The sequence below is a fragment of the Chaetura pelagica genome, unplaced genomic scaffold (genome assembly GCF_000747805.2).
Source record: "Chaetura pelagica isolate M959 unplaced genomic scaffold, ChaPel_1.0 scaffold405, whole genome shotgun sequence".
NCBI classification, from domain to species: Eukaryota; Metazoa; Chordata; class Aves; order Apodiformes; family Apodidae; genus Chaetura; species Chaetura pelagica.
The window spans coordinates 63,431-86,624 of record NW_009953489.1 but is presented as its reverse complement, the minus strand read 5'-3'; the positions used below and the strand labels follow the sequence as shown (position 1 = coordinate 86,624).

The window sequence follows — 23,194 nt, the reverse complement described above, 5'->3', positions numbered from 1 at the left end:
GGCTGGCGGAACAGGGAGGGACGCGTGGTCGGATACGGCTCCTGCTTAGGATCCTGTAACGGGCGTCACTTGCAGAAGAGGCTCGACAGGCGCTGGATTTTACTTCCATTCAAGGAATAGGAAATAAGATGGTGGTCAGCTGTAGCACCACTTTTCATTGGTGGTGCTAACCGCTTAACGGTGAGTCAAGGGTCTATGTTAATTGTATAGCTGAATTGTTTGAAGCCTTTTAGATTTAAGAATGTGTAACTCCTCGAAAGAGTGATTTCAGCGTGTTTTGTGGGTTAACCGTGTGTGGAATGCCCGTGCCGGCATTGCACAGGTTAATGCCTCAGACAGACGCTGTGGCGGGAAACCTGTAGAGCAGGGGCGGGGCTCACACAGGTAACACTTAACACCGCGGTAAGTTGGCCGAGCCATTCGGTCGTCAACATCTGTGAGAAATGTTGTTAAAAGTTCCGTCGAGATTGTTTTTGTTCTGCTCCTTTTTGCCAGCTGTGTTTTTTGTATGTTGTGGGGGTTTTGAGTAAAGTATTATTTTGTTGAAACCTGCTGAGGGTGTTTGTGGTCCCTCCTACTGCGCAGAGAATCAAAACAACCTCCCCGAGCCCGTGGGGGCGGGAGACATGGTGGGCAGCTCAGCAGCACAGAGCTGCTCACTCAAGTCTCCCTCCCCCTCACAGGGGGGTGGAGAAGAGAATCAGGCGAAAGTGAGAAAATTAATGGGTTGAAATAAAGTTAATTTAAGAGATAATGCTGCATGCACAACCAAAGCAATATAAGGAATTAATTCACTACATCCCATCAGCAGGGAGGTTTTTAGCCATTTGTACAAAAGCAGAGCTTCATCACGTGTCATGGTGTCTTGGGAAGACAAGTGTCATGGAACAGGTTGCTCAAGGAAGTTGTGGATGTCCCATCCTTGGCAGTGTTCAAGGCCACATTGGGTGGGGCACTGAGCAACTTGATCTAGTGGGAGGTGTCCCTGCCCATGCAGAGGGTTGGATCTAGATGATCTTTAAGATATCTTCCAATCCAAACCATTCTGTGATAATGCCATGTCACCCTCCTTCTTCCCTGAGCTTTTATTGCTGAGCACAGTATCATACGGTATGGGCTAGGCCTTTGGTCAGTTTGGATCAGCAGTCCTGGCCGTCCTCGAAAGAGTGATTTCAGCGTGTTTTGTGGGTTAACCGTGTGTGGAATGCCCGTGCCGGCATTGCACAGGTTAATGCCTCAGACAGACGCTGTGGCGGGAAACCTGTAGAGCAGGGGCGGGGCTCACACAGGTAACACTTAACACCGCGGTAAGTTGGCCGAGCCATTCGGTCGTCAACATCTGTGAGAAATGTTGTTAAAAGTTCCGTCGAGATTGTTTTTGTTCTGCTCCTTTTTGCCAGCTGTGTTTTTTGTATGTTGTGGGGGTTTTGAGTAAAGTATTATTTTGTTGAAACCTGCTGAGGGTGTTTGTGGTCCCTCCTACTGCGCAGAGAATCAAAACAACCTCCCCGAGCCCGTGGGGGCGGGAGACATGGTGGGCAGCTCAGCAGCACAGAGCTGCTCACTCAAGTCTCCCTCCCCCTCACAGGGGGGTGGAGAAGAGAATCAGGCGAAAGTGAGAAAATTAATGGGTTGAAATAAAGTTAATTTAAGAGATAATGCTGCATGCACAACCAAAGCAATATAAGGAATTAATTCACTACATCCCATCAGCAGGGAGGTTTTTAGCCATTTGTACAAAAGCAGAGCTTCATCACGTGTCATGGTGTCTTGGGAAGACAAGTGTCATGGAACAGGTTGCTCAAGGAAGTTGTGGATGTCCCATCCTTGGCAGTGTTCAAGGCCACATTGGGTGGGGCACTGAGCAACTTGATCTAGTGGGAGGTGTCCCTGCCCATGCAGAGGGTTGGATCTAGATGATCTTTAAGATATCTTCCAATCCAAACCATTCTGTGATAATGCCATGTCACCCTCCTTCTTCCCTGAGCTTTTATTGCTGAGCACAGTATCATACGGTATGGGCTAGGCCTTTGGTCAGTTTGGTTCAGCAGTCCTGGCCGTATCCACTGTGAACTTCTTGTGCCACCTTCCCTACTCCTGGGACGGGAAGGTTGCGAGCAGCATGAGAAAAAGAGAAAGCCTTCACACTGTGTAAGAACTAGTCAGAACATCACTGTGTTTTAACTCTGTTGTGATCGCAAATCCAAAACAGAGCACCCTGAGAGATACTAGGATTTCTCCCAGGTAAAACAAGTGCAGTGTAAAAGACAAAAGGTTGAAATAACAGACTTGAGTGTTGGAATGCAATCTTTATTTTGCCTGATGTATTTATTTTCAAATTACACAAATTCTAACTGTTTACAATAGGGGAAATTTGACTTAGGGATGTACAGTGGATTTTAGTGAAAAAGTTTATAAGTGTACAGGGAAATGTGTGGTTTGTCGGTTGTAATGGCACAAATTTTGTGTATGGCAACACTGTATATTGCTCTGAATTATGTTCTTCCTAGTTAGAGAAGTGGCCAATGTAGGTTTTTTAGAGCAATATTTTACAATAGTGGAATAACACTACCCTCAGTTTAATCCTTCAAACAATATGCTTCTGATTTTGTATCATATAAGAGAGGAAGGACACTGCTGCTTCATGCAGTCTTTCTGAAAAATGTAAGCTTTTTAAAAGATTAACAACAGACAATCTAGGTGATAAAGGATTCTTAGTCTTTGGAATTTTTGTTTTTATTTGAACATCAGTGGATTGTGTTGTTGGTTTTGGTGAAAACTATGAAGCAGAGGATGGAGAATGTTTCCAATACTGATAAATTAATAAGGCTATTTGTTAGTAGTGTCTTCGTAATTAGACCCTGGGTAAACCAAGGATTAGGCTGTTTTTTGTTCCTGAACTACTGAATGTAATACTGCATATTAGCAACTGAAATTTTGCAGTCACATCTGGTCAGTTGCCCGCATCCTCACCCTAGATCAGAAGATAAAGTAGTAAGTTGAGAGTTAGAAAAAATTATGATACTGAAATGAGCAGCATAAAAGGTCTTCAGCTGTCTAAAAGCAAAGAAATTACAAAAGAGGGTGACAATGCAGAGAACATATGGAGGAGATTAATAATGATCTAGAAATGTCTCTTGAACTAAATTAGCATTTTGTGCCACACTTTAGTAGGGACAATGCTAATTGTGAAGGGTTAAGAGATTATGGAAAATAAGGTCTGAAAATAGAAGTTGTACAGCAAAGATTAAAACAGCATTCCACTTGGAAAGTGATACTGAAAAATTTCCATTCCAAAAATCTAAGAAGATAGACAAGCTGTTGAAGAATCTACTTGGTTTCTTGGCTGTTTAATGAGCGTGTTTTGGGCATAGTGGTACAATGTGGCAAAACAAAGCATGAGCAGTTCCTTGGTTTAGGAAGGGGGAAAAAAAGATTATGAGTTTGTAAGTGTAGTCTTGATCATATTCAGGGTTTTAGAATAGATTTTAGAAGGACTGTGACAAAAGAAATGAGAAATGTGCTTAATTTGAGCAACCTGATGTAGTGAAAGATGTCCCTGCCCACAGAAAGCAGGTTGGAACTAGATGGTCTTTAAAGGTCCTGTCCAACCCAAACCATTCAATGATTGTATGATTGTAACTGGGACAAGAACTCTGTATTATGACCTTGTTGCAGAAGAAAACACATTGTGTAACTTCAGTTGGCTGAAAGACTGGGTAGATGGATTAATCTTGCACTGATGGGAGGCTCAGATGTATCTGTGCAGTGTGACACATTTGCAAAAAATAAAATCCTAGTATATGTTAGGAAATCTCCAACAGTGATGAGGATTTGCCACGGTCATATACAAATGGACAATGAAGAGAGATTTGTAGTTTGCTGTGCTACTGGGCCTGGGTGAAGCTGGGCCAACTGCACAGTGAGGTGGTGGTCAGGGAAGTGTTTCTTAGTATTAAAACAGCCTGTCTTTTTAAATGAAAAAGTTATAAATATGAAGACTAGAAAGTGATAAGACTGCAGCCCATAAATGCAATAGGAAGGAAGAAAGGTTCTTTACTACTACTGGAAATCCTGAAAACTGGTGCAAAGTAGCCATTGATACCATTGCCTCAATTTAATATTAAAGCAAGTCTGTGTGATTTGTATCATGTTCTACTTGAATAGTAATTGGAATTAAAAGACACAACACCTGAATGAATTATTGTTGTTATTAAAAAATAAACTCTCTTAAATATACTGAAAAATTTTTGAAATTGAAATTTGTCAAGTCCTCTCTATAGTAAGGAAATGTAAATGTTCCTAATATTAATTGGACTTTATATACTTTATGACTGTATAGCTGTGTGGTTAATTTTAGGGGATCAAGAGTCAGGGGTCACTTGTTGGGAAAACCATGAGTTTCACACTTCAAGTAATTACATATTTCTTTAAGATTTTGTGGTTTTGTGTCTTGAGTTGTGTTTTTTTTTCTGCTAGAACCTGCTGTTGTTTCACATCTCACTTGCAGTTCCTCATCAGAATCTGTGTTTACCTATTTTAATGAGGCCTATAGTATGGTACTAAAAAAAATTACCCAAGAAATACAGATATATACACATAGGGTATTTTTCTAGTTTAAGTATGCATGTGAACTGCAGATAACATGCAGGATTAATTTCCAGAAGGAAACATAAGTAGCCTTATAAAAAAAAATCACCTGAGCACCTAGGTTTGATTTGCTTCAACAACTTACACTCAAGTTTGTAATTTAAATGAAGTTATTGGAAGGCAACTGTGTGCTTTGCTCAAGAGAAGGAAAACTTGTTTTTCTAGTAGGTGTGGCTGCTGGTACAGACATCAGAGAACACGAATCATTTCTAATAAGGTGTGTCGGCAAGTGTCTTAGGTATCATACTAAAATTTTATTCCTCAGTGTTGTTCTGTATTGAACATTTATTGCAGTTAATCTTTAAAATACTTATAATTTTTATCTGGTTAGAAGAAACGATTTGTAGATTATACCTTAGCAAAGAATAACTGGAGGACTGAGCAAGACTTCACTCAGGTATCTGCTTTAAAAGGTACTTTTTCCTTTCAGGTGTTAACTGTTCAAAACACAGTTGAAAATATTAAGGTTTTTATTGCTGGTTGCTAGCAAAAGCAGAAGAAATAACAGGTAATAAATTAATTGCATTATTTAATGTTGACATGTTTTTATATTTCTTTAGTAAAAAAAAAAAATATTCTGTAAGTCGGAACAGTATTTTAAGTCATAAATAGGTAAGACAGATAAAAATGGTAAATGTGACCTAAGCTATGTTGTAAGAAGTAGCAACCTGGGAATAAGAATGCTCAGGGTAAACTTTTGTCTGACTGTAGAATGCTTAATAAAAAGACTTAAAAAATCTCCAGAAAGTTGTATGACGGTAGCAGGCTCTTACAATGCATTTGCAGTTCTGCTCTAAATTGTAAGCACTTCGGGGAGGGGCTTTCCGTTTCAGAGAGCAGTCAGTACTGTCTGCCACTGCTGTTCTGCTTTGGGCCCCAGGTGAGACTTTTGGTGCTCTGTGACTGTCCTAGTCTGTAAAGCAATTTCTGGTAGCTAGGAAAAGCTGCTATAAAACATACCGGCCTTGCCAAATGGAGAGTTCTAAGAGGTATGTTGTGACTACAGTTTTTCTTACTTTGCTTAGCAGGAGAGAGCAATTGTGAAAATATTGTACAATATTCTGAAGGCATGAGCAATTGTTTTTTGCCTAAGCTCAGTTGAGATTCAGAAGCTAGATTGCTCTATTCAGAAGCTAGATTTTACTGGTTGTAAGTAATTAAGTAAACAGGGTAAGCACTGTGTTTAAACAGAAAACCAGACCCTAGGGGAATTTTTCAAGCCCAGCAGTGAAGTTGCAAGTGAATTTAAGCACTTCCAAAGTTATGAAGCTGCTGAGTATGATACCAGGATCAAAACTAAGGATTTAGGTTCTTGGTGGGTTTGTATGCTTCTTACTTTTATTTGAAAAATGCTGGTTTTCTGTGCCATCAGAAAAGTCTTGTGATAAAGGTTCTCATAATAGCTTTGCACAATGTGTGAAATGCAGAAAAAAAGTATGAATATTAGGTTTAATTATTATTTTAGAATAGACTGAGTAATATGCTTTGGAAAAAATATTGTTAGATATTTAGTATGTGCATACTCTCTGAAGACACTTTGATTACTAAGTACTTCTGCAAGTGATTTTATTAAGAGTCTTGAGAAGTAAATGAAGGATGAGAAATACAAGAATCTTCCAACATTTGCTACACCCATGAGATTGCTACCTGTTTTAGCTATAAAATAGATACCTAGAAATCCGGGTCTTTTAATGGTGTTTTTCCTCAGCAGCTGGCTTTATGTAACAGTGAGGTGCCTACTAGAAGCATTTGCTTCATCTTGTGCAATCAAATCAGTTTACCCCACACTTCTTGCTTGCAGTTGGCTATACTCTTTACTACCAGTTCAGTTTTAGGATGTAATTTAATTAATCTGGGGCACTTGTCTTCCAAGAATCTCTGTGGTACAAGCAGGCCTTTGAAGAGACTTACTGTCACCTTGCTTCTCATGCATCATATCTGGATGCCTGAAGATTAATTTGTGGAGGAAACTTGTGATCTGAGCTCCACTTGCAGAAATTGGTGTTTGAGAGTGGCATGAGCAGCCTGATAGCATGTGAGTGCTGCTGAAGACTTTGGCCATCCAGGTACTCAGGGGTGTTGATCCGTTCCTGCAAGGGCAAAAGTTCCAAACAATGCTAGGAGCTGAGTCAGTGTTGATGCAGTGCGAGGAGGCGCAGATCTCTAGCAAGCATATGAGGCAACCTTCCCTACAAGCCCTGCCTTGTACAGTGCTAACTTGGGAAGAGCTGGTAGCTCAGAATAAGCTATATACCCCCATATACTTGATCGGTCTTCAGCTGAATTGTATGAATTGTCCATCCTCTGTATATTTTGTTTTGTCTGTGTTGAACTGCAAGCTACAGAATTTGTACAGTAGAGATTGCATCTGAACCATCATGTGCATTCCCCAATTGCGATGTTTTTTATGAACTTGGTGAATCCTATGTACATTTGATTTATATACCTGCCCTTAACTTGTCAGTGGGAAGACTGGTTGAGGGTTTTTTGTGTATAATATACATATGCACTGAGTAGTGGGGGAAGAAAACCAGCACTTCTCTTTTGCTTTAAAAATTACTGCCTATTTAGTTGGATATTCTAAAATTTGGGTTATAGAAAATAATTAATAATGGCTTCTTGTTCTCCTATATATAGATCTCTATCATATTCTCCTGTAGGACCAACCGTGTACAGAAACTGTTCCACACCTATGTCATGTAAAGGCATTCAGAGTGTTGCATACAGTATGGTCCGTCCCACTAAAGGTGTGTTCTGGGAGTGATTTTTTGTAAAAGCAGAGTAGCTGGGTCTCTTATTAAGTCAGTGCACACTGATAGAAATCTGTCCCCTATCTTGTTTATGAAATTCTTAAGCAATGATAATTAGTCAATATTATCTCATACTACATATTTTCTTTTCTGCAGATGTGGCAGCATAAAGTGCAAGAACAAAGAAATTTGCATCCACATTTAGATACACTCAAAATGTTGTGTGGTGGGAAAAAATCTTACTTTGCTGCTGCTGTGTGCATTTTTACTCTAACTTCAATGGTCACAATTTCTTATCTTAGGTTACAGAGACTTTCACACCTGCCAAAAATAATTCAAGAAAGTAGCAGATGTAGAGGTAAAATTACCAATAGCACGATAACACCGTTAAAAGATAACAGAACTTTTATTATCTCCCCCTACTTTGATGACCGAGAAAGCAAAGTCACTCGTGTGATTGGGATCGTTCACCATGAAGATGTAAAAGAACTATACTGCTGGTTCTGCTGCCAGCCCAATGGAAAGATATATGTATCAAAAGCAAAGATTGATGTTCATGCAGATAGATTTGGTTTCCCATATGGTGCAGCGGATATAGTGTGTTTGGAACCCGAAAACTGTGATCCAACACATGTATCAATTGATCAGTCTCCACATGGAAATATTGACCAGCTGCCAAGGTTTGAAATAAAAAACCGCAGGAGCTGAGTCAGTGTTGATGCAGTGCGAGGAGGCGCAGATCTCTAGCAAGCATATGAGGCAACCTTCCCTACAAGCCCTGCCTTGTACAGTGCTAACTTGGGAAGAGCTGGTAGCTCAGAATAAGCTATATACCCCCATATACTTGATCGGTCTTCAGCTGAATTGTATGAATTGTCCATCCTCTGTATATTTTGTTTTGTCTGTGTTGAACTGCAAGCTACAGAATTTGTACAGTAGAGATTGCATCTGAACCATCATGTGCATTCCCCAATTGCGATGTTTTTTATGAACTCGGTGAATCCTATGTACATTTGATTTATATACCTGCCCTTAACTTGTCAGTGGGAAGACTGGTTGAGGGTTTTTTGTGTATAATATACATATGCACTGAGTAGTGGGGGAAGAAAACCAGCACTTCTCTTTTGCTTTAAAAATTACTGCCTATTTAGTTGGATATTCTAAAATTTGGGTTATAGAAAATAATTAATAATGGCTTCTTGTTCTCCTATATATAGATCTCTATCATATTCTCCTGTAGGACCAACCGTGTACAGAAACTGTTCCACACCTATGTCATGTAAAGGCATTCAGAGTGTTGCATACAGTATGGTCCGTCCCACTAAAGGTGTGTTCTGGGAGTGATTTTTTGTAAAAGCAGAGTAGCTGGGTCTCTTATTAAGTCAGTGCACACTGATAGAAATCTGTCCCCTATCTTGTTTATGAAATTCTTAAGCAATGATAATTAGTCAATATTATCTCATACTACATATTTTCTTTTCTGCAGATGTGGCAGCATAAAGTGCAAGAACAAAGAAATTTGCATCCACATTTAGATACACTCAAAATGTTGTGTGGTGGGAAAAAATCTTACTTTGCTGCTGCTGTGTGCATTTTTACTCTAACTTCAATGGTCACAATTTCTTATCTTAGGTTACAGAGACTTTCACACCTGCCAAAAATAATTCAAGAAAGTAGCAGATGTAGAGGTAAAATTACCAATAGCACGATAACACCGTTAAAAGATAACAGAACTTTTATTATCTCCCCCTACTTTGATGACCGAGAAAGCAAAGTCACTCGTGTGATTGGGATCGTTCACCATGAAGATGTAAAAGAACTATACTGCTGGTTCTGCTGCCAGCCCAATGGAAAGATATATGTATCAAAAGCAAAGATTGATGTTCATGCAGATAGATTTGGTTTCCCATATGGTGCAGCGGATATAGTGTGTTTGGAACCCGAAAACTGTGATCCAACACATGTATCAATTGATCAGTCTCCACATGGAAATATTGACCAGCTGCCAAGGTTTGAAATAAAAAACCGCAAGGCTGAGACCTTTTCTGTTGACTTCACTGTATGCATTTCTGCTATGTTTGGAAATTACAACAATGTCCTGCAGTTTATACAGAGTGTGGAAATGTACAAGATTCTTGGGGTACAAAAAGTGGTGATCTACAAGAACAACTGCAGCCACCTGATGGAGAAAGTCTTGAACTTTTATATGGAAGAAGGAACTGTAGAGATAATTCCCTGGCCAATAAACTCACACCTCAAGGTTTCTTCTAATTGGCACTTTTCTATGGATGCAAAAGACATTGGCTACTATGGACAAATCACAGCTCTAAATGACTGCATATACCGTAACATGCAGAGGAGCAAGTTTGTGGTTCTTAATGATGCTGATGAAATAATCCTTCCCCTTAAGCACCCAGACTGGAAAACAATGATGAACAGTCTTGAGGAGCAAAACCCAGGGACTGGCATTTTCCTCTTTGAGAACCATATCTTCCCAGAAACTGTATCTACTCACGAGTTCAACATTTCGTCCTGGAATACAGTGCCGGGTGTTAACATACTACAGCATGTTCACAGAGAGCCTGATAGGAAAGATGTAATCAATCCCAGGAAAATGATAATTGATCCACGAAAGGTGATTCAAACCTCAGTCCACTCTGTCCTTCGTGCTTATGGGAACAGTGTGAATGTTCCCATGGATGTTGCTCTCATTTATCATTGTCGGGTGCCCCTTCAAGGTAACCTTCCCAGAGAATCTCTCATCAGAGATACAACGCTGTGGAGATACAACTCATCATTAATCATGAATGTTAATAAGGTGCTGTATCAAACCATACTGTAAGCTCAAAAGTGAAACCTCAGTTATGAGGAGGGAAAGTGGAGAGCTACCCAGTGTGGGACAGCAGAGGATATAATTTAAAGATCATATTAAAATCACTTCCACATGAAGTTTACGTCTTACAGAGATTTAGGAGAACAGCCTTTTGATGTGCTGTACAAAGGTAAATGCATTTGATTTGTGGGCTGATAGATGCTACCTTGTAATAGTCCACAGTAATGGTTAATAGTTGGTTTCCTCAGGTAAAATTGCTACTGCAATTTTGTAAGCTGGGAGAGATAGAAGACAGCTCTTTTAGATGCCTGTAACTATGAAAGATCATTACTCAAGACCTAGGAAGTGACCATGCTGAAATTAGAAAGTTAATGTACTGATTTCCAGCTTTCTCACTTTTTCTTTTCCCATCTTCATGTATGTTTTATCTAGTACAATGAATGTGTAAACTACCCGAAGAAGGAATTAATTGGGTTTTCATTATTTGTATCTCTGAAGTACTTGGTGGATAAAAAAAAAAACAGCTGTGCTTAATGGTGCATATTAAAAGATGGCTTGGGACAGCATATCCGAGATGAAGACTTGCATTGGCATGAGCACTGTAATTCATTATTATCAGGGATGCAGGATAAGAGAACACACCAGCTGTATCACTGGAACTGTCACTTTTTAGAGTTATTTCTTAAGGGGAAATTTGTAGCAGAGCCATGAGTCATTAAGGATATAAAAGATCAATATAGATGATATACCTCTTCAGGAAAATGTAAAATGAGTTTGTTTTCAATTAAAAAAAATAAAGCAGTATTTCTCAACTGATTCAAATAATGCAAAAGTCTATAGATGGTTTTCAACTTCTGTACAAAAAAATAAAACTACTGTCATTTGTATTAAAGATAACTGCTTAATTCTTGCAGTTTGTATGTTACTGGGTATAAAATTTTTATGCACGGAGTAAAATGTAAACGAATGCATGATGAAAGTAATTGAACTAAATCTACCAGTTTCAGTTGTAAAAAAAAAAATGAATGCCTTATATTCTTTGAAATGTTGTTTGTTAAAGTGGTGATGTGTTGTTAACACTATTCAGCTGTTGGGAGTTTTGCTGATCCAAATTACTGTTAAGCTGGGTTTTTGAGACATATAAGTTTAAGAAGAAGGCTGATCCCTCTTTTGTAACCCACAGCTGTTCTGAATTACTTAAGTGGGAAGTGCTGAGTCATGATGGGGAGCTTTAAAACGGAGGCACGGGATGGATGCTAAAGAAAAAGCAACCGATGGGAACTGAAAAGGTGACAAGACAGATAGATGATTAGTTACTTGTGATACATAATTGGTTTGTTTTTTCACTGGGACCTTGAAGCCTCTTGTTTCTACATTCACGAAAACTACAGATTTGGTGAATTCTAGTCCGTTGTGTGATGGGTAAGTTGAATTATGTTGCTTTCTTGTGTAACGGTGTAGCAGTTGCACCTTTTCCAAACTCTTATCTTAAAATAGTGTCAAGTAGTTATTAACTTCTGTTGAAGGGTCAGATGGAAAGCAAACAAAAAACATTTGCTCACTGTAGTTTCACAATATCAGTCTTTATTTTATCTTATTGTAATGTTTGCTAAGCCCCCAAAGCTGTGTGTGTTGTACTGATGTGGCAATGTATTAGAACTTGCCTATGAAGGGACATCTGGGGATAGTGATTGTGTGATATTCAGTGTGTGACAGGGAGAAGTGCATGTGAAGTGCAGGTATGGTTTTCTCATTTCTACACCAGTATGTATGGTATTTTCATTTATTAATCTGTTTTGTGGTGGCACATACCTGTGCCCTTAAGGAGCTGGGTTAGTATCATTGACTAGCAAATGTCCAGGGGAACTTTTACTTGGAAGTCTTTAAGTCAGTCAGTAAATAACTGTTTGCTAATTGTGTTTATAATAATAGCCTGCTGTGTAACAGGCTAAAACTTCTTTTAACTAAAAGGGTGGAAGAGCAGTGTAGGGTGTTTTGGAGGCTTCTCGTCATGCTTTTCTGCTTGCATACTCTGGGACAATGTAAAGGAGAATTTTAGAGTTCTTAATCAGGAAGCTGCTTTCCATCTGGTGAGCTCCAGCCTGCCTGTTGTGTGGAGTGAGGGTTTCTCAGGTGCAGGGTTGTGCATTTTTGTTGGTTAAACTATGTGAGAATTCTGTCAGCCCACTTGTCTGGTTTGTTGAAGACTTTCGGAATACCATTCCTGTAGCAGTTGCACCTTTTCCAAACTCTTATCTTAAAATAGTGTCAAGTAGTTATTAACTTCTGTTGAAGGGTCAGATGGAAAGCAAACAAAAAACATTTGCTCACTGTAGTTTCACAATATCAGTCTTTATTTTATCTTATTGTAATGTTTGCTAAGCCCCCAAAGCTGTGTGTGTTGTACTGATGTGGCAATGTATTAGAACTTGCCTATGAAGGGACATCTGGGGATAGTGATTGTGTGATATTCAGTGTGTGACAGGGAGAAGTGCATGTGAAGTGCAGGTATGGTTTTCTCATTTCTACACCAGTATGTATGGTATTTTCATTTATTAATCTGTTTTGTGGTGGCACATACCTGTGCCCTTAAGGAGCTGGGTTAGTATCATTGACTAGCAAATGTCCAGGGGAACTTTTACTTGGAAGTCTTTAAGTCAGTCAGTAAATAACTGTTTGCTAATTGTGTTTATAATAATAGCCTGCTGTGTAACAGGCTAAAACTTCTTTTAACTAAAAGGGTGGAAGAGCAGTGTAGGGTGTTTTGGAGGCTTCTCGTCATGCTTTTCTGCTTGCATACTCTGGGACAATGTAAAGGAGAATTTTAGAGTTCTTAATCAGGAAGCTGCTTTCCATCTGGTGAGCTCCAGCCTGCCTGTTGTGTGGAGTGAGGGTTTCTCAGGTGCAGGGTTGTGCATTTTTGTTGGTTAAACTATGTGAGAATTCTGTCAGCCCACTTGTCTGGTTTGTTGAAGACTTTCGGAATACCATTCCTGCTTCTCTTGTATATTGACTCCTTCCCCTTGCCAGGGTTTCTCCTTTCTCTCCAAATTTGCATTGTTGGAAACTTGCTGGGAGTAGAGTGTATAGATGGCCCATCATCACATGGCTTCTTTAGAGTAAGCTGAGTTACTGCACACACGCGCAATACAGTTACTCACAAATGAAGCATGAGAGTTGGGTTTCAAGACAAGTTATTAAAAGCTTTGTTTCATGTAGAGTAAGACAGTAAAAGCTCTAAGATCATAATTTGTGCCCTGGTCAGTGTGGTTTGAACTGAGAGCTGTGAATTTGGCTTCTAATTGATAAAACCCTTGACTACAAACACATTTTCAAGGCAAGTTAGTGTCAATTAAGGCAAAAAACTGAATACTCAAGATCCAACCTTTGTATTCAAGAGACACTGCTGCACTGGGACTTCATGCTGTTCCTACCACTTCACTCACAACACCACCACCTCCTCACCCCAAGCCATTGGTGTAAGTCATACTGCATACATTTGGGAACCTTGCCCTTCATTCAATACTAAGGATGAAATAAGGTCTGCTTGGTTAGTGGGAAGAAAAAATCATACTAACAAGAGTAATGCTAGGCAGTTTTATCTTTCCAAGGACATGAGGTGATCATCATTAAAATGTATGTTTTTAAATTGTGTTAAAAAAAAAAAGAAGACATTAAGGGGAGATTTTATTATAAGGGAGGAAGGGAAACCAACCTAAAGCGTTTCTAAAGCATGTGATGTCATAGATACAGCCTTTAAATACATGTCAAATACCACAAGTATGTGAATAGGAACTTGCTTTTCAATAGTTAACTTGCATACATCAGGTCTCCTATGATGATCAAAGCTAAAGACCTTTTTCTACTCCTATGCTTTTCTTCAGATTTTTCATTGATTTTTTTTTTTTTTTCTTCCCTGGAGATGTGGCGTTAGCAGTTATTTGCCCCTGCTTTCCAAATCTAGATGTAGCAACTACTCTTAAGTGCATGATTAACTGCAATGCTTGGAAAAAGTGAACAGCTGCTGGACATAATTTAATGTGACTTTTGATGTAGAGACTGAACATAATCTTCCCATTCATTATATTTCTATAGATCTGTGACCTAAGTTACATTCTTACACAAACAATAGGAAATATGGACTATAAAAGGCTGATCAAGCCACTCTTGAGTTATTGTCAGCAAAAATGATAAATAATGTCAGAAGTTGTCTAAGGTTAATCTATCAGGTAGGTGAAAAGTTGGCTTATTCTCACTTAGGAAAGTTCATGTTGACATGTTCCTGAACTTAAACATATTATTCTTAGCATATGATCCTAGTTAAAGGACTCATTTGATTCTGCTATTTCAAAGGCTAAGTATTTAAAGTTATCATAAGGAAAAAACATATTAAAGAGACTGATACTGGAGAGAAAAGGAGTTTGCTAGTTTCTCATTCAAATCAAGCAGCCATGCACTGTAACAAGTATTTGCTGTTACATGTACAAAAGCCTATAGTTCTAAAATAGTAGCTTCACCTTTTGTTTCAACAACAAAAAATAGGTCAGAAGTCAGGTCAACCACTACTTCATTTCAGACTTGATGGTGGATTTGAATGGTTTAAATGTTACAAGCTACATGAGACAAAATTTTGTGTTGAATACTGTTAGCATGCTGTATTGCATTATGTCCAAAACAACCCATTCCCAAATGCCCAAATAAAAGTACATGATTGTGCATTGCATGATGATACCATTGGGTGTGCAACTTTGGTTCATGCAAAGTCTCATTTTATGGACACACTGCTGATAGTCCATATATTCCTGAAGAGTCTGCGTATGTGAGCTTTTTAGCCATGTTCTTTCCATAACACCAAATGGATACTATGGTCTGGCATACTGGTGGCAAAAACCAAGCCCGTATCATTTTGGCCATTTAGTCCATTTAACCAAGACACTTCACCAGCCAAAAAGCTTGAACCTCTCTTTGATTTTCTATACTCTGGTAGAGGCCAGCGGCTTATCATTTTTTCTGTCCTCAAGTCCATTATATACAGGTATCTGTTATCAAACAGCAGAGCAAATATCTCTCCAAAAGCCAGCAAGGACACATTTGAGAAATCAGGAGGTTTGATAACCCTAGAAGACAAGACAACATTGTTAGAAACTGTGTCACAATGTAGTCGTGAACTCACATTACCAAAATATCTAATGTGTCTGTCGAAAATAAGTGTCTAAACTTGTAATTCTGAAAAAGGATATTGAAAGAACTGGATGCAAACTTTTCAAATTAAGCAACCGAACACTTAGCTGCAGTCAGGCGTGTGGTTTCAGTTCTGGATGCATGCATTCAGGACAGACCCTTCTGAGCATAAGTTTAGGGCTTGAAAGGGATTCTGCATAGCTCAAGGGAATTAAGAGTCTTGATTCCGATAAAGACAAAAGAGCAAATTTATTGTGTTTTACAGCAAATTTCCATATGAATTTCATGCTTCAGTATCTTTTATATTAAGAGATAAAACCTCTTACTATTTTTTTGACCACTCTTTTAAAAGCTGGAAATAAAACAGAAATGTCTTCCTGTGGTAAGAAAATAAGCCAAATCATTCAAGATTAGTCCTTAACAAAATGCCGTTTTACTGAAATAAAAGGATTTGTTCCCCTATGCCTTTAGGATATTATTGTTGCCTTAAATAAAGCTTGGGAAATAAATTAAAGAGAATAGGTTTTCCCTAACTTACTATGCATTTATCACAGCATGACATAAAGCACAGAATGGAGGCACAAAAATGTATGGATGTGAAAATCTGTTCTCAGCAGTAAGAAAACATCTTTTCTGAAAGATGGCAGGATAGACCAAGAGGTGAAAATACTGTTATTCTTACTGATAAGAAACACTTGTTTAGGTGTAGATCTTCCTGTGGTAGAATAATCTACAAATATTCAGGCCATTTCAATTAAGTCTGCTAAAAGTTCTAAATGCAATTTTTTTTTTTCTTTAAATTAATCTTTGATGCTGCTATTTCTAATACATACAGCCCCATTCTTATAGAAACAGAATGCCATCCTGTTTGATTCCTTCCTGCAGCCTGATACATTTTGCTATCATGTCACACCATTATGCAGAATGACAGATTAGTGCTATCAGTAGTGCTATTTCTTGTCCCATCAAAGGTACCCCAGAAATGGCCACCTGGTTCTCTGTAGAACGGTCTCCATGGCAACATTAACTTTTAGTCACTAGTTTCACCTTAACAACTACAGCACTGCAATCTGATTTAAGTCTACATTGAAACTCTGCAGCTTATATGAAAGAGGACTAGCCTGTGGCCAGAACTAAAACAGCAATAAAATAATTTTTATTAACAGATGATAAATTATAATTAAACCTAGCAATATGTGTAAAGTAAGATGCTTATTGAGGTTTTTATCAAGAATCTTTTGGCCTACATGTGAAGTTAGCTATTAAAACTAATATGTTCTACTTCTTATTTAATTAAAGAAGACTAGGTCTTAAACTGAAAGATTTACCTGAGAATGTCATAGCTGGCAAAGTCCCACTGGTATAATCCTAGTGCTGAACTGCACACTATGTATTTACCATCAAAGTGCAGTCTGGGCTGTAGAGAGATACTGCGATCTTCAGAAACAGAGAGTGTTTTTAAGCACTTGCAGTTTATTTCCCTTCCAATAGGCCAAATCTACAATTAAAACATGGTTTAAGACCATAAAACATTCACATTGTAAATTGTTACACAAATAGAGCAAGCCTCACAGTCTCTTTTAAGTATCAGGTAAACACACCTGCTATTTCAGAGATATTTCTCTCTGTTATCTAGGAACATTAATTGTGTGATTTGTTTTACAGTATTGTTGGAATAGATGTTTCTAGCCTAAAAAATGCAAGTGAAAATGGGTGCTTTACAGACAGCAAAAAAAGTCAACCATCCAATTGGACAGAAATGTCACAACATTATGAAGGCTTCTATGGCCACAAACTATTTACTCTCCAGCCCAAAAGTTCCCAACTGTATTTGCAGTTAAGTACTTCCCTGTCAAGTTAGAATATTAGGTATGCACTGAAAGCACTTATGTTTTGCATTACTATTCATGTAGAGATTTAATTTAAATCTAAATTTGAAGGAAAGCATTGAAAAGTTAAGCTTCCAAAGAGTTGCATGTCTTGTACACAACTTTACAAGCAGGGAATATGGGAGAAAATAGGGTACTACATTATTTGTAAATAGGGTCACAGAATGGTTTGGGTTGGAAGGGACCTAAAATCATCTAGTTCCACTTGATCCCACTGTCCACGTTGCTGACAAAGATGTTAAACAGCACCAGTACCAATAGAAACCCCTCAAGCATTTTGTTCTACTGGGTACCAAAATTATGTATGTACGCTATATGGTACGTACCTTGATTTCATACTTATCTGCACTTAGAAGGATATAATCCCCAGGACTATGCATAAGAGATTTGACTTTGCACTTCTGCAAAACTACCTGTAATTAAAGGATATAATGATTTATGCTGATGGTGTCAAATAAGTGAACTTTCATTTTGATTTTTTGCTCCATGGACAATCTGCATGCTGTCCTCAGAGGCAATACAAACTGTGACAGCAACTGAAGGGAAACTGCAGTCCACACTTGTTCCTACTAGTGACAACTTACTGTATTAATAAGTGAACAAATATACTTCCCCTTTAGAATCAACCCCCCAACCTCCAAGTTCTGAAATACTCATAAGAAAAGGTGTTGTTGACTTTAGAACACCTTTCATGCCCAGATTTTGGTTATCAAGATCATTAGGTTTTTAATATAATTTTAAATTAGCTTTCTTTCAGAACTGTTGTTTTTATTCAGTCTTTGAATCAGACACTGATTCCTATTATTATTCCAGCTGAGAGGTTTAATTATAGCTTCTTTCAAGTATTTTTTCTGCTGAAATGTTATTTTGTAGTATTTCCTGATGTTCTTCAGATTCCACACCTCCATGCAGGATTAAGATTAGAAAACAGAAATTCAGAACACCTGATAGAAACTTACTGCAAATGTTTTGCAAGACATTCTCACCTTAGTGACCCATTCTGTGTGTCCAGTAAGGGTATTCAGGCACGTTCCTGTTGATAAGGCCCATACTTTCACAGTGAAGTCTGCAGAGCCGCTGACCAGAATATCAAGTTCATCGTTGTAATCCACACTAAAAACTACAAGCAAAGAGAGTACTAAAAAAAAAGTATCAGTCTATATGCATACATTTTTTCTGTGAGACACTCACTAGGTCATATAGCCTCTAAATTCATATGCTACTACAGCTTTAACTCTTATTCTTGAACTGTACAGGTGAATTGTTGCTCTAGATTTCTAAGCTTGCACTGCAAATTTACTGATTTTTGTCCAAATTAGAAACACATGCAGCATGGTTCCTTTATGGTTGGATTATGGCAAAGCATAACTTAAGCTAGTTTATATTTTTCAATTTCTAGTCAGTCAATTCCAGCAGGATTAGTACATTTGAAACATCTTGTTACTCACAGGAGAATAGACCTACAGCTGAGTTGAGAATATTTTGCAGTACAGGACAGAAGTTAGTTACAAGGGAAATGCAAATACAGATTCCCAAGTCTTATTGTGCTCTTTGCTGTAAGCCCACCTCCACTTAAGGGATATAAAGAACTGCTATTGCCATGTGCTTCTTGTTCCTCTGCATCTTTTTGGTAGACTGGAAAGTATTGAAAAACCATGGCATTTAGTATTATTTTAATGCAACTGTAAAACACCATATGGCTAAGCTTTGGCATTCAAGGGCAGAGAGATCTAGATATGTTCTGGCCACTTTCACCCACTTCCTCAAAGGTGACCTGGGACAGAGCCTAAAAAAATAAGCTATCATGCAAAGAGGTAACTTAAATTACAATTTGTTTGCTGATGATGTATGTCACTTAACTAGTGAAATTACAAATTGAAAAGTTCAACATACCTGCACCGGTATGTCCTCTAAAATGCTGTGTCTTTGCCCCAGAGCTCCATTCCCAACAGGCTACTGTGTTATCAAAAGATCCTGTTACAAGCTTTTGTTCATCAAACTTCACTGCAGCACAAGTGTGTGTCTGGATACCATATATGCACTGACCTGTGCTTACATCCCACAGTTTTGCAGACAAGTCATCAGATCCTAGAATATAAAAGAACAGGGTAATGGGAAGCAAAGAGTAAACAGTATTTCCAGTGCTATACTAATATTCCATGTTTGTCTTAAATATAGTATTTTCATGGTATCACAGAATGGTTATGGTTGGAAGGGATCTCTGGAGGTCAACTCTTCCAACCCCCCCTTCTCAAGCAGGGCCACCTAGGGTCAGTTGCCCAGGACCATGAGCAGCTTTTGAATATATGTAAGGATGGAAGTTCCACAATCTCCTTGGGCCACCTGTGCTCAATCACTCTTACAGTACAGAAGTGTTTTAGAGGGAACCTGCTGTGTTCATGTCCACTGCGTCTTGTCCCATCACTGGACACCACTGAAAAGAGCCTGGCTCCATCGTCTTTGCACCCTCACTTTCAGTATTTATTCACTGATAAGCTTGTCCCTGAGTCCTTGTTTCTTTAGAATATAAAGTCCCAGCTCTTTCAGCCTTTCTTCATATGAGATGTTCCAGTCCTTCATCTTCATGATCATTTGTTGGACTCTCCAGTGTGTCCATGTCTCTCTTGTACTGAAGAGCCCAGAACTGGGCACAGAACTCCCATGTGTGGCCTCACAAGTGCTGGGTGGAGGGAAAGGAGCACCTCCCTCCACCTTCTGCCAACACTGCTAAAGCAGCCCAGGATACTGTTAGCTTTCTTTCAGCACAGGTGTGTTAGTGGCTCATGTTCAATTTGGTGTCCAGCAGAACCCCAAGGTCCTTTTCTGCTAAGCTGCTTTTCAACTGGGTGGCCCTCAGCATATGCTGGTGCCATGGAGTTGTTCCTCCTCAGGTGCAGAGCTCTACATTTCCCTTTGTTGAACTTTTTCTCATTAAATAGTACATTCAAGCTGCTTGAATGGGGAATAAGCCCAAGTTTCAAGTCTCAACACTACAGCAAAGCCTCTTGTCTTCATGTTAATTAAGCTACTAGATGCCTGGTCTTCAAGTTTCATCATCCCCTTTCAACTCCTTCCCTAAATTCTAGCACTGCCACTGATTGAGAGTCTGTTTCAGCAGACACATGGAAGGTACCCATGATGCATCACTCTGAGGTATGCAGAGCCACTGACCATACTTAAGTTCATTTCAGGTAGGAAAGGAGTCCAACAAATCTTGAAAGACAGCAGAAGAATACCAGACCCCATCACCTGCCAGTTTCCACTCTCTCTCCGAAGTTTGGTTTTTTTGTGTGTTTTTGTTGGTGTTTTTTTTAACACTCCTAACAGTAAGTCCAAACTGCTGTCTTCAGAGAGCAGAATAAAACCCTGGACCCTTACACCTATTGTTTCTCCTGGTGGTTTTAGCACAAGTTCCACTTCAGAAAGTTTTGATGCTGCTGCTTCCTGTATATTTACATTCCCCAATGAGTAGAAAAGTGAAAGACAGGCTAGAGTCTAGTTGTTGGTTTCTAGTAACCATCTTAACATACGAACAAACAAGAGGGTACTTTGCAAATAAGCTTACTAATCTGAAGCATGATACCTACTGTTACTCCTTTTTTTTAACCAACAAAGAAACTGGTCTCCTTTGTTTTCCTATTAAAGTGACTAGTGAGTTTATTAGTGTGCCAGATGTATCAGAAATTTAAAAAAAAAAGGCAATTTTGATTAACTCAAACTGTGTTAGCACTATGAAAATAATCTAGTAAAGGAAAAGCAAGTTGTCATTAGTCATATGGTGGGGCAAGGGGAGAAAACAAAGAATTGTAAGACTCCAAGTTTTCTGTCCTTCCTACCTGTACACAGAAGTCCATCTTTATAGTAAAGTGCATATACTCGGGCACTGTGTCCAATTAAAGAGGATGTCTCAAAGGCTTCGTGGTCCTTCAGTTGCTTCATCCTTAAGATAGCCTTTAGGTAAACTTTCTTCCAATGTAAAGGATCCTGAACAGAGTCATCTATTTGCCAACCCAAATTCCTACATGCAGTCTGCCATACCTCTGTACAGGCACTTATAACCTTATTCCACTGCTTAGAGACGAGGCAACACGTGAGTAAGGTCTGAGGATCAAGCCATTTTAACAGATAAAAACTAAGTTCCAATGGAAGAAGTTTGAGGAAGTCCCTCTTGAGGAGAATCTCTAGATTATTGGAGAGGTGCCTGAGCTGGACTGCTCCACTCAAGCTAATCAGGTGATCCAGAGTTTCATTTTTCTGCAAGTCCGTCAGAGAAAGAAATGTAATAGAAATGTTATCAAGCCATGCTTCAAAGTCCTTTTTCTCCATAAGGTTATGCAAAAATTTACCTGTGATACATCAAAATACTGTATTAGTTCTGTTCAGAAAACAAAGTAAGCATCACATCTTTATTACTGGTACATCAGTACTTCAAATGGCATGTTAACACACAAACTGAAGTGAACAAACATTTTAAAAGATTGATTAGGTTATGATTAAGCAGTTGCATGCACTCTGAACTGTCATTTGTCCCACATCAGACTTAGGAGTGATTTTTATGGAGCTAGTGAGTGTTAGCATTCATTATGAATGTTAACATCTTTCTTGTTCTAGGTTAACATTTCCAAACTCTGAATCCAATAAGGTAAGGGTTAGTTTAAGTTTTAAACCAATTATAACAAATAAACACTGTCTTACAGTTTATTCATGTAGTATACTGATAAAGGGAAGAAATTAAATAATATAAGCAGAGTGATAAGCTAGTTACAGAACTTACTCATACCTCTGTTCTGAACTATTTTAAACATGAAGCAGGTAACTGCAGTTTTTTTAAAGAAGATAATGTCTAAAAAAGTGTTTTGAAGGATATGTCAGCCATCTTTTTATTTGGCTCGACTGAAGACTATAGATTGTACTGGCCTAGTATCAGTTTTGATATGTTTGCACTGCTTTGATCTAAACACTTATTTTTCTTTTTAAATCCTTGGGGTTTTTTTCCTATTTTCTCAGTTTGTTTCCAATGAAGAAAATTAGCTGTAAAATTTAAGATCTGAAGTATTACTTCTGAAATACACATATGCATTTATACTGTCCTGTGGCATCTAAAGATCCTAAAATAAGCTTGGAGAAGTGATTACCATGATAAGCATTGGGCAAATGTTAAAAATCTGTAATTATTTACTTTCTCTGGAAGATCTAATTCTATTTATTAGTCAACTGGCTGAATTTAATTCATAGAAGCTCCTAAATACAAGTTATTGGGGAATCCTGGGGTGTCAGTAACGTTTACTTTTACACAGACATTTTACCTTCATAGAGTGAGAACTTAGATCACACCTTAACATGGTACAGTAGCACAGAAAAGTACAGTCTTCCTTCTGAAAGGCTGCACACGACATGCAATTGCTGATAAAAGCACAAGAAGGTACTGGGTGTCAAATGCACAGAAACAGCTGCTCCCATCAAGTCACAAGTTCATACAGTAACTTACTGCTGACAGCACTTACCAGCCTTCCTCAGCACATACGGCAGGGAAAATATTTGCTGTTCTAACAGGCATGTGTTCTCTTTACAACAAACAAAAAATTTCTAACAGACTCCCTATGAATAAAAAATAGGTGACCTCTGAGGCGTTTGTAGTATTCGGTACGGGATGCTACTACTGAAAGCAAGGGCTACGGTGAGGCCCCGAAACCGGTGCTCAGAGCTGCGCGCACGGGGCTCCTTTCTAGGCGTTACCGGGCCGTTCCGCCCGCTCCCATGTACCTCCGCACACAAGAAGCGCGGCGAGCACTGCACACTCCCAGCGCTGCTGCTACCGACAGCTGCAGGCGCCGGGCGTCGCTTGCCCAAGTCCCGGGGCCGCGCCGCTCACCTCAGATAGCGGCCAGGCG

General features: G+C 38.8%; 2 protein-coding genes across 2 annotated transcripts in view; one reads left to right on the top strand and one right to left on the bottom strand.

The window, feature by feature from the left end:
• The window catches only part of LOC104389862, an 11,323-nt gene extending 1,081 nt beyond the window's left edge, over window positions 1-10,242 (top strand). Inside the window, exons 3-4 of the mRNA XM_009998920.1 lie at window positions 7,703-8,080; window positions 9,033-10,242. Of these exons, the coding sequence (XP_009997222.1) occupies window positions 7,703-8,080; window positions 9,033-10,242 (1,588 nt within the window). The remainder of the gene's footprint in view (window positions 1-7,702; window positions 8,081-9,032) is intronic.
• A 4,609-nt stretch (window positions 10,243-14,851) lies between these two features.
• On the bottom strand, window positions 14,852-21,643 carry FBXW2 (F-box and WD repeat domain containing 2). Its single transcript, XM_009998805.1, has 6 exons — window positions 21,140-21,643; window positions 19,197-19,391; window positions 18,290-18,423; window positions 17,630-17,716; window positions 16,743-16,912; window positions 14,852-15,350 (listed from the first exon to the last, which is right to left on the bottom strand). Exons 1-6 carry the CDS (start codon window positions 21,627-21,629, stop codon window positions 15,062-15,064), a joined length of 1,365 nt encoding a protein of 454 aa, XP_009997107.1. The 5' UTR covers window positions 21,630-21,643; the 3' UTR covers window positions 14,852-15,061.
• Window positions 21,644-23,194: the final 1,551 nt, after the last annotated feature.

Excerpts from the sequence above, each read along its gene's own strand:
- FBXW2 (XM_009998805.1), bottom strand. The coding sequence starts at position 21,629 with ATGGAGAAAAAGGACTTTGAAGCATGGCTTGATAACATTTCTATTACA. Across the intron at positions 18,424-19,196 it reads TAGAGGACATACCGGTGCAG|TTTTTAGTGTGGATTACAAC; the intron begins GTATGTTGAACT and ends CTTTGCTTGTAG. Across the intron at positions 16,913-17,629 it reads CAGATAAGTATGAAATCAAG|ATTTGGCCTATTGGAAGGGA; the intron begins GTACGTACCATA and ends TTTTAATTGTAG.